The sequence below is a fragment of the Theropithecus gelada genome, chromosome 3 (assembly GCF_003255815.1).
Source record: "Theropithecus gelada isolate Dixy chromosome 3, Tgel_1.0, whole genome shotgun sequence".
Classification (NCBI taxonomy): Eukaryota; Metazoa; Chordata; class Mammalia; order Primates; family Cercopithecidae; genus Theropithecus; species Theropithecus gelada.
Window position 1 is genome coordinate 44,707,871 of NC_037670.1, and position 12,047 is coordinate 44,719,917.

General features: G+C 33.8%; 1 protein-coding gene across 1 annotated transcript in view; it reads left to right on the forward strand.

The window, feature by feature from the left end:
* The first annotated feature begins 8,860 nt into the window (after window positions 1-8,860).
* The window catches only part of TMPRSS15 (transmembrane serine protease 15), a 131,688-nt gene continuing 128,501 nt past the window's right edge, over window positions 8,861-12,047 (forward strand). Inside the window, exon 1 of the mRNA XM_025380284.1 lies at window positions 8,861-9,155. Coding sequence (XP_025236069.1) covers window positions 9,011-9,155 — 145 coding nt within the window. The 5' untranslated portion in view covers window positions 8,861-9,010. The remainder of the gene's footprint in view (window positions 9,156-12,047) is intronic.

The following is a 12,047-nucleotide window of genomic DNA, read 5'->3' on the forward strand; positions in this document are numbered from 1 at the left end:
GCACGAAATGCACATTTTTACTTGGGAATTTAGAGGTGCAGACCAGGTCAGGAAGTTTTAGTTCTTTATTTCACTGATCTCTTAATTGGATTTTATTTTTATTCTTTTAGTTAGAAAAGAAAACAGGACAAGCTTCCTGGAATTGTGTTAAGACAGCGAGAACTTAGCAAGCAGATGTGGCAAACTGATTCTGCAGACAAAGTAAAGGTTGGTATAACACTTTGGTGATGATAGCAGGGAAATTACATAAAAGAGCACTGAGGAAATCTGACAAGTTGGCTCACTCTCTTTCAATATCAAATAATCTTTTGACCTCTGGGCACCAGGATTATTAAAGTTAAAAAGTAACGTGGTGAGAAGATAAATCTTGCCTGAGCCACAGATGTGGCTGGCACAACAATATGAAATCACAGAATTGTGAATTGGTTAGGATTCTGGATACATAGGGGATTTCTTTGAAAATGATCTAAACTAGCAGCTGATTGGGAAGAACATGCTGATATTTTTTTTTTCAAAGCTTCCTACTAACCAAGTGGGATGCTATAAAAAGTGTGGTAACCCCTACGAGGAAAAACCAATCTTTCCCAGCCTGGTTCATTTATCTTTCCCGAAATACAGGTCTATTTTTGAATACTGTCACGAATAGAGTTCTTTCCTTCGGAAGAGTTAAGTGCTATGCAGTTCAGCATGTTCTGGTATAATGCCTTTTATTCAAAAGTTTCATAATCCACTTTACAGACAAAAGTAGATTAGGGAAATATGCTTGGTGAGAGTGACTTTCATATGGCCAGGTAAAAAAACCGCATGTGGAGTGGGAACAGAGGATGAAGGGAGAGGAAGCAGAATTTGCATTAGCAAAGGGAAAGTAAATATGGTTTCATGTAGTCAGACAAGAGGAGGATAAAAAGGAATTGCAAAGAGACTGAAAGGTCAGTGGGAGATATGAAGGAAAAGATCTTAAGAAAATGTTTTAAAAGACAGTCTCACATAGGTGATTTTTCGGTGAATATCTGAAACAAATCTCAGGGAAAAAAAGGCTTTTTAATGTAAAGAGACATAAATCATACACTTTCCTTTGGAAGGAACCATAAAAATCATGAAGTCATAAAATTTTAGAAAGGAAAGTGATTTTAAGATCAAAAACTTTGTTCTCTAAAGTAGAAAACTGAAGCTCAAAAACAAAGTTTTAACGAAATGCCTAAGAATACCTAGTAAGGGTCAATGCTTATATACACAGCTAGGTCTTCTGTCAACATGTCTAGTGATATTTTTCACAACATGCCATCTTTTTGTATGGCAAATACACTTTTTAGCAATTAAAATATTTCAAAAAGAATATTCTAGAATGTATCATACTTAAGGGCTTCCTTTACGATTAACCTAGGTAGCAGAGGAATGCAACTTCTGCTTAATGGGATCGTAAACAGTGCAAGAGATTATTATTAATTTAAAGCATTTTTAGTTTGTGAATTTTCAGTTTTCTTGTATCCTTCTGTAAAGTAGTAATCAGCTAAATACTAGATTTGGTAGTATTTTTAATAGTGTAGATAAAATAACTAATGATATTGTCCATGTATACATTCTTAGAGCCAGTGAGTTTTTATAACATCTATATAATATTTAGGTATTTCTCTGGCTGAACAAAGTTGATATAGTCCTTACGTTGAATAAAATTGGCATAGTCTTTAGTTCTTTAGGTCAGAAATTACCTTTATGGACTTTTGAATAAATTTGAGTGGAACTGAAGCTTAAAACCTCCTTCTCTAGAATATAATTCAATTTTATAAACTGGTTTTGAGCTAGCCAAAAGTCACAAAAACTCATCAACAGGAAAACAAACAAACAAATGAACAGAAAAACAAAGTTGAGGCATACACTCTATCCAATAACAAAAATAGTAAGGAATTCAACATGGCTCTTTTTTTTTTTTCTATTATTCCTCTACAAACTCTCTCCTCCCTATCAGTTTGCTGAAAAGAAACTCACAAAGTTCTAATTTTCATTAATATTTTGCAGTCTGTAGAAAAACAGGTCAAACTGGTAAGTAGGCAACCTGAAATAAAGATAGGGAAAATATCTCAGGTCTAGCAACCCCTAGCGATCAGTGACTGCTACAGGATCCCGGTGGAGATGGGAGGAACCATTATAAGTTTGTCAATTCTTAATGCTACTCATTAAATTGTAGAGAATAGTATGTAGCACAGTGGCATCCCAGCGGCATCCGACACACATTCACAGATAGAATAAACCTCACATTAGTGCAAAGGAAGCTTTGTACAGGATATTTAACAAAATTGCAGAAAAGAGAAGGAAATATGGGCCATCAAAAGAAGGTTGTACACAGCCTCATGTGAATTTATATTCCTGCCTCAAAACCTTTCTCTAACCACTTAAATTGCAGGAAAAAAAGTGCATATCCAGTTTAATTTCTTCAAAAGCTCATAAAAATGTAAGGACATTAACCTACTCTATGGGAAAACAATGAAAAATAACACAGGCAAGACTATGACAAGAGTGAACCACATGGAAAGAAATACTGTGGAAGACATGTGAATATACCCAAGAAGGAAAGAGGAAGGAAGGAAGGAAGGAAGGAAGGAAGGAAGGGAGGGAGGGAGGGAGGGAGGGGGGAAGGAGGGAAGGAGAGAAGTGGGGAAGGGGGAAATGGGGGAAGGGGGAAGGGGAAAGGGGGGAAGGGGAAAGGGGGGAAGGGGGGAGGGGGAAGGAGGGAGAGAGGGAAGGAAGGAAGGAGGGAAGGAAGGAAAGGGGGAAAGGGGAGGGAGGAAGCAGGGAGGGGAAGGGAGGGAGATTGGATAGAAAATATTTCCAAAAACTGATTTTGGAAGCAAACTCAATCAAAGAAAAATTTTCAGCAGTGCTATGTATTGCTTTTAAACCTTAATAAACGAGTTGAAGACAATAAGAACCCAGTAACAAAATCCAGAACTTGAATAAAAGAGAAAGTTTATAATTATGAAAATCAATTACAACTTAAATCAACAGCATTACACAAATCTGTAAATTAGAGAAGGCAGAAAACAGAAATACACAGTTGAACATTGCATATAATTGAAATGTATGAGGGAGATACAGATAAAATGAAATAATTAGGAGAATAGTATAGATACAGATAAATGACTAAGATAATTCATCCTAAGGAAAATTGGACCCTAATCCCATTAAAAATTCTAGTAAATTGAACAATGACAAAAAAAAAAAAAAAGATTTGAAGCTTTAATAAAGGAATATTTTCTTTTCTGAGATGAAAGGAAAACTGAAAAAGGTACATCACATTCTAAGAAAGATTAATTCAGAATAATCAATGCCAGTTTACTCTCTTTTGAACTTCAAGTATGAAAACATAATTCTCTAAGCATTCAGGCAGATATAAAACATGTCACATACAAAAGTAAGAAAAAGGGTTAGCATCAAATATTGGCAAAATTATGTTCAGTGGCAGAAAAAAAAAACACTATTAAAAAAATCTTCAGAATTCCAAGAAAAAAAAAACTTGTCACTTACCCATGCATCAATAGATTATCAGTCAAGTATAAAAGAAAGAGGAAGATTTCTCACATATGAATGAACTCATGGAATGCAAAATCCAGCAGCTCTTCTAAACATAGGTTTTTTTAAAAAAAACAAACAAACAAACAAACAAAAAAACCTGACTGATGATGACACATCCTCAATTAAAATTGAATTGATTTTTACAACTATTACTCTGTCATTTTATAACTATAAAAGAGGACTAGTTCAATATTCAGTGCCAGAGAATAGCACCAACTTTTTATATCCAGACAAATTTTTCAAGAGTCAAAAAAATAAACAACAATATCCAGTAAGCAAATCTCTTAGATTATAGTACTTAAGAATCCTCAATGATAAAGACATTTAACAATATTAAAAGTCCACCTTCTCCTTTGTGCCTAGTTAAGATGTTTATTAAATAGTCCTCAGACTGTGTATCAATAAAGATGACCACCCTTTTAAAAACGTAAAACATAAAGAATTTGCCAATTAGATCTCAGAATAACATGTTAAAATTACATAGAAAGTCAAAGAAATAATTACCAGTCTTAGAGAAAAGCAAATGTGTATTTCTTAAGCTCATATCAACTTGGAACCATCAATCCTGGGAGAGTTCTTGACTACTGCACTGGTATTTTTGGAGAAAAAAAAAATAGTCTCTGAAAGGTCCAGAAGTATTTTTGATGAAGAATACATATTTTCTTATTTTATATTAGTTTTTAAAAATGTAACTTATTAGAGATATTTATCTGCTTACAACCCAGCCACACACAATTATTTAAAGGTGAAAGTTGTTTGAGTTTTCTCATCTTATGTTGAACAGTGAATGAAATTTCACAGAAATGTTCACGGCTTCAATCTTTAGGAACTCTGCAATTACTACGCTACTTCATACAGTCAGAGTATAAAACCACATATTCATTGAACAAATTAACACTATAGGGTATGCACATGGTCTGTTTGCTTCTATAACATTGTCAAGAGCTTATAAGACTCTTCATTTTCTTAGCTGTTCTATTCTTACCCTTTTATTCGATCTAGGCAAAAATAATTATAATCCACCTTAAGGTCTCTTTCTACTTCATTATTCACCTAACCAGAATACATCATTCCCATTACCAAAATGGTACGCAACAATTTACTCGCTGAAATTTTCATTAAGAGTTAGTGATCTTACCTATCTAGAGCTGTATATTCTGTTTATTTGCCATCCCAAATATGTATTCATTTGTTTCCACTTCACATAAAGCGTTTTGTCTTATATGGTTAAATGTCTCAAGTATATGTTTAAAATAATTATTTTATTCCCCTATGGGCATTCAATGACTTGACTAATGGGAACATTTTTGTAACTTCTACACTTTTCACAATAGAAAGTTCCTTCAAGACCAGCCTGGACAACAGAGTGAGACTTCATCTCTACAGAAAAAAAAAAAAAAAGGGTGGGGGAAGAAAAAATTATCTGGGCATGATGGCACACACCTTTAGCCCCATATACTCAGGAGGCTGAGGTGGGAGGATTGCTTGAGCCCAGGAAGCAGAGTCGGCAAGTAAACCAAGATCATGTCACTGCACTCCACCCTGGGTGACAAAATGAGACTTTGTCTCAAAAAAAAAAAAAAAAAGAAGAAGAAGAAAAGAAAAAGAAAGTTTAGTGCATAAGGTTTCTTTCAATTTTATTAAATATTTGGTAAGATGAAAATTATTAATAATATCACAGGGACTTCAATCTTATGTCTCCCCTTTAACTTTTGATCTATTTTTTTTAAAATGCAGAATATTTACTCACATGTCCTAATCCTCTAACTGTGTCAAAGTTTATGTGGTTCATTAACGTATTTCAAATATTTTAACAGAAGTAATGCAATACAAATACACCTTGTCATTCTATTTCTGTTAACCAACCCTTTTTGTGCTCAGAAGTAACCACCATACTGGATTTTCTGTTTATCATTTCCAGGTACATTTTTATCCACAGAATTGCATCACTAAACAAATGATTTTCTTTTCTACTGTAAGCTATGCAACATCACATATATCCCTCTAAACTTGTTTCTTTGCATATAATTTTGTTTTATTATTTCCAGTTTAGTACATACAACTTTAGTTCACGCACTTTAAACTTGTGTATAACATGTTGTTCTATAAAAATACTACACGACATTTTTTCATTTTCCTATTGATGAACATTTAAGTTTTCCCTATATTTTGTAGGGCTTAAAATTGTATTATAATTGTATTACAATGAATATTGTCTACTTGTCCCAGATTTAACTGGAAAGGGAATTTGGGGGTCAAATTGTATGTGTGCATTTAGTTTTTCTAGATGTTAACCAAATTGCTATTCAACATGATTATTTGAATCTTCACTCAGACAAGCAATGAATGACGCTACTAAGTATTGCTGAGGCTTTTAGTTTTTGCTAATATGTCTAAGGTCAGTAATATTTTGTTTTTTATTTTAATTAGAATTTCTTAACTACTAACATTGATCACCTGTAGACATTTGTGTGCTCCTGTTTTCTTTCTTTTTTGTTTGGTTTTTCACTTTTTGTCAATGGCCTGCTACCTGTCTTTTGTCCATTAGTCAATAGAAATTCTCTTTAATTTCTGAAGCGTGTTTTTTATTTGTAAGCCGTAGCAGCTATTGTAAGGATTCTACACTCACAGGGTCTCTCATTCATCTCCGCACACTGAAGTCAGCTTCTCTGGATGTCCTACTCACACAGAGTAACTCGAAGTGCCAGACTTGAAGTCCCAGAAGCTAACCTCTACCAATGAGCATGGCTTTCTGGCAAATAAATATTCCACTCTATTTACGCCTAAGTGGGATAGCATTGACGCTTGTTCCCACTGTCTCACACAGGTCCCAAGCAGAATTATGTTCCAGATGCCTACGGTGGTAACTGGCTTGATCACACCCAGTCTTCACTGGCTTTTCACCCTCCATCTTTTCACTTCCCAGCCCTTCTCATGGAGCTTTCCTGGACTGCCTTCAAAATAAATGTAAGTACCTCATACCCAAATTTTTGCCTCAGTTCAATTCTGTTGTAGCTGAACTAAAACATATGCAGTTTGAAAAACAATTTTAAAGGAAAAAACACAAGTCTGTGGCTTAGGGTTTTACTTTTTAGATACAGTTTGTTGTTAAGAAAAGTCAATGTTATTATTGACTAAATTTATCAATGTTCTTCGTGATTTTTCCTTTTATTTTTGAATCCTTTTCTAAAAATTCCTTCAATACTTTATCATTAGAAAGACATTCTTCTATATTTTCTTCTAAAATTTTTCCATGCTTTCTAGATACGCTTAATCCACCTGGAATTTATGTTCCTTCACGGTGTGAGATGAAGATCTAAAGTTCTTCATGTGGAGATGGAGAAGAAATCAATGCAGCACTATGTATTGAAGAGCCACTCTTTTCTAACCTATTATTAATGCCCTATGTTTTTGATATATGAAGTTTCCATATGCAAATCACACTTATGGGCACTTAATTCCACTGAGACGGTTTTCTGTGCTGGGACTGATACAACTCTCTTTATATTACAGCTTTGTAACGAGTTTTGTTACCTGACAGGGCAAGTCCTGTTTTATTTTAATAACTTTTCAAAAAATTTCAAGACATATGATTTGATTTTTCACATTCATCTGTTTGTTTAATTTCACGCTGTCCTTCATAAAGTATTGCTTTCTTTTAAAAAGCTATTCTTTCACTCATTTACTTGATACTAAATATAATTATTTAAAACATTATTTGAGGAGAGTTTATGATCCAAAAGTGAAAGTTTTCTTTCTGAAACTAAATGCATTATTTTGGGCTTTCAAACTGATATTTTACCCATTAATCCATGCTATGCTTGAAGCAGACATGTGAACTCACTATCTTCTGCTTTCCTTCTATAACAGCAAAAGAAATGTAACTTAAAGCTCTAGATGATGTTCTAAAAAGGGTTTGCTTCTGCATTAGCCAAACAAAGAAAACACTAATTGTGCTTTCACTTTGACTTTCCAAATTTAAGAGGCACTTTTTATAGGCTCCAATTTTGTCAGAGGGTCTGGCCTAGTATAATTGTCCCCTAGAATATGGATAAAAGAAACTTCTCCCAATTCCATAAATGGTGTCTCTGATTTCATGTATATTTCAGAGCATTTAACAAGTAGTAAGTCACTTAGCTAAAAATATAAATATTTTCAATGACATACATTTGTTTACTCATAATTCTATTTTTTATCAGCAAAAATTCTTGAATCTGAGTGCAACATGCAATTCTCCTCTTTCATAGGTAAAGAAGAAAAGCAGCTACTGCTCATCTAAGCCCATTATAATATGCCACAATTTGATTGTGTTAGGGTTTTCCAATCTAAAACTTTCTTACCTCTTGCCAGTTTTATTTACCAGAATAAAAGGCACATTGGTTTACTTCAGAATAGATTTGGTTTTATTTGGTTTTAATTTTTGTGTTTTAAAATTCCTGAACTCATCATTATTCATGGTGTGAATAATCACAATGCTACACTGTAATTTAATTATCAGAAAACAACTTTAATTTTGCCATAAAGCATACGTCTACAACTATACCTATGATTATCTTAACCTGTTCTCTTCTTCTAATTGGCATATTTAAAGAGATAAAGTCCAGGGCAAATGAGCAATATCTTCCCCACCCAGGCTATTTTCTTAGAATAGAAACATATATTTTATTCCTCTTATGACAGTTACTCCCATTCATTAATAACTGCACAAGGCCATAAAGAGTAGCCATATAATGCCTTGTTGAAGTGTACTTGCCCTTAGGTAATACTGCCTTACATTGCATAACTTCACATGGGTGACATAACAAAGTTTGCAACACTTTTGATTGTTTCCATAAGGAATATATGTATACATATATGTACACAGAGAGAGGATATATGTGTTAGGCTTTATATATATCTGTACCTTTATATATATCTTTTTTATATATTAGGCTTTATATATATATTAGACGGTCTATATCAACATATAAGAGAAATGTCTTAAGAATTATCTGAGTCAGAGGGTAGAAGGTTGATCTGTTAGGAACTCTCTCTATGAATATCAAATTCATGTGCCTAATGACTAATTTGTCTGTCATGAATTTCACATTTTTCTTAATAGTCTCGAAATGATAAAGTGTCTTTTTTTGTTTACAACATGAATTTAATTTGATTCACCTTGGCTAATGGCCTGTTCAGGTAGTTAACATTTACAGCTCTAGGCATCTTTACCCATTTATATCTACTTAAAGATTAACCACCCTTTTAATGATACTTAATGTATGGAGACATAATTTTGTCAAAGAGACATACATAGCTCACTTACACTGACTGGTATGCATGTAGACAGGTAGTTGTTGCTTTACACATCTTTAAAAATTTGAGAGATTTTACTCTTCATTTGGTACAGTTATTTATATTCTCTTTCAGTTCTTAAATTAGCAAGCCTTCAAAACCAAAAATGGGTTCGAAAAGAAGCGTGTCTTCTAGGCACCATTCTCTCAGCTCCTATGAAATCATGTTTGCAACTCTCTTTGCCATATTGGTAGTGCTCTGTGCTGGATTAATTGCAGTGTCCTGGCTGACAATCAAGGAATCCCAACGAGGTAAGTCACATGGAGCTGGCTCGTGAAGGTGCTCTCAGCTGAATGTACACACTTTAATTTCAGTTATTCTGTAAGTCTCTTTTATTCATTGCTAACTAAATGCATTATTTTGGGCTTTCAATCTAATATTTCAAAGTAATCTTCATGACAACATTTTTTTGTTGCATTCACATACTTCTCTGTAGTTCCCTTCAGAGAATATTAGGAAAATTAACTGGTATGTAATTTGAAACTTAACCCAGAATTTAAGCATGAGACTAAGTAGTTTTTAAAATAAATAATATTAAATGATTTTCTTGGCTTCTACGTATAATCAAGTAGATTTCATGGCCCCTGATTTTGTTTTGATATAATTTAAATCACAAACATATTAATCTGTTGTTGAATATATAAGTAGATAAACATGCAAACTTAACAAAAATATTTATTTCTATCTTCACTTCTCAGTCTAACCATTTTAATTCTACTAATATAAAAGAAGTTGGATATAAATGTAGACTTAAAAAGGTCACAAACTGTCTGAGTAGCAACTTTGATAAACAGAAAAAATATAAGAAATGATAACTCTTATTTAGAGCTAACTTTGTACCAACAGCTTTTAAAAGACCTTCAAATGTATTGTGTAGCTACAACATACGAATGGTTATTGGTATGCTTGTTTTACAGATGAGGAATCTGAGACAGAGACTAGAGGTAACTTGCTTAAGTTCCCATCATTAGTGGGTAGCAGAAGTAAGATTCCAAACTAGACAATCCAGCTCTAGAATTTGTAGTCCATCTTACCACTTACTCATTTATAGGGTAAATTTTTTAAAAATTGGATGCATAGCAATAATCTACGTATTAGCAGTTTATTTGTTCTTAGACAATTTTTTACATTTTTAAAATGATAAACTATATACATACATATGGGCATATAAATTCTCTCTCTCTCTCTCTCTCTCTTTTTTTTTTTTTTTTTTTGAGATGGAGTCTCACTTTGTCATCAGGCTGGAGTGCAGTGGTTCACTGCAACCTCCGCCTCCCAGATTCAAGTGATTCTCCTGCCTCAGCCTTGCTAGTAGCTGGGACTACAGGTGCATGCCATCACACCCAGTTAATTTTTGTATTTTTAGTAGAGGTGGGGTTTCACCTTGTTGGCCAGGATGGTCTCGGTCTCTCAACTTTGGATCTGCCCACCTCGGCCTCCCAAAGTGCTGGGATTATAGACGTGAGCCACCGTATCTTTCACATGTGAGTGATTTTAGTTTTACCTATTAAATTCACAATTCTTGGGTTAGCTATTTTATTCTAGTAAACAAATAAGTTTAAATTAGAATGTAATGCACATGCCATAGTTTTATTAAATAATTTTAGTATAATTCCTGGTCTATTTAAAAACTATAGACATACACAAGGGCTATATTTTAAAGAAAAAAAAAGTGGATATTTTACAAAATTATACAAAGTACTACCAGATAATACATATTGATTAAACTTTTAGAAAAATTGCTGTTTGGGTCTTATTTAATTGCTGTGAATAACTTGAAGGATCTATAAGCATTTGAAAGTCCATTGGAATCCCTGATGTTCAATAAACATATGAAGGTTAGTTATTTTACAAGGGAAGTAGAAAATAAATATGTATAGGTGATAATACAATTTAACAGTGAACAACTAAATATAAAAAGGGCAAGTTAATGCTTTACCAACACACCAGAGATCATAACGCATACTACTATTTTTTCCTTTTTAAACTATTATTTTAGATTCAGGGGGCACATGTGCAGATTTGTTACCTGGGTATATTGCATGTGTTGAGGTTTGGGGAATGAACGATGCCATCACCCAGGTACTGAGCATAGTACCCAGAAGTTAGTTTGTCAACCCTTTCCCCTCTCCCACTCTCCACTTCTGGTAGTCCCCAGTGTCTATTGTTGCCATCTTTATGTCCATGATTTCCTGCTGTTTAGCTCCCACTTATGCTTGAGAACAGGTGGTATTTGCTTTTTCTGTTCCTGCATTAATTTGCTTAGGATAATGGCCTCTAGCTGCATCCATGTTGCTGTAAAGGACATGAGTTCATTCTTTTTTATGGCTGCATCTTATTCCACAATGTATATGTACCACATTTTGTTTATCCAATACACCGTTGATGGGCACCTAGGTTGAGTCCATGACTTTGCTATTGTAAACAGTGCTGTGATGAACATGTGAGTGCATGTGTCTCTTGGGTAGAATGACTTATTTTCTTTCAGATATATACCCAGTAATGGGATTGCTGGGTCAAATGGTATTTCTGTTTTAAGTTGTTTGAGAAATAGCCAAACTGCTTTGCACAGTGACTGAACTACTTTACATTTCTATCAACAGTGTGTAAGTGTTCCTGTTTCTCTGAAAGCCTTGCCAACATCTGTTGTTTTTTAACTCTTTGGTAATAGCCATTGTGACCAGTATGACATGGTATCTCATTGTGGTTTTGATTTACACTTCTCTGGTGATTAGTGCTGATGAGTATTTTAAAAAATATCTGTTGGCCACTCATATGTCTTTTTTGAGAAGTGCTTGTTCATGTTTTTTGCCCACTTTTTAATGGGTTTGTTTTTTGTTTGTTCAATTATTTAAGTTCCTTATAGATTCTGGATATTAGACCTTTTTCAGATGCATAGTTTGCAAGTATTTCCTCCCATTCCATAGGTTGTATATTTACTTTCCTGATAGTTTACTTTGCTGTGCAGAAGATCTTTAGTTTAATTAGGTCCCACTTGCCAATTTTTGGTTTTGTTGCAACTGCTTTTGAGGATTTAGTCCTAAACTCTCTGCCAAGGATAATTTCCAGAATTATGTTTTACTTTTTTTTCCTCTAGGATTGTTAAGAGTTTGAGGTCTTAATTTAAATCTTTAATTTATCTG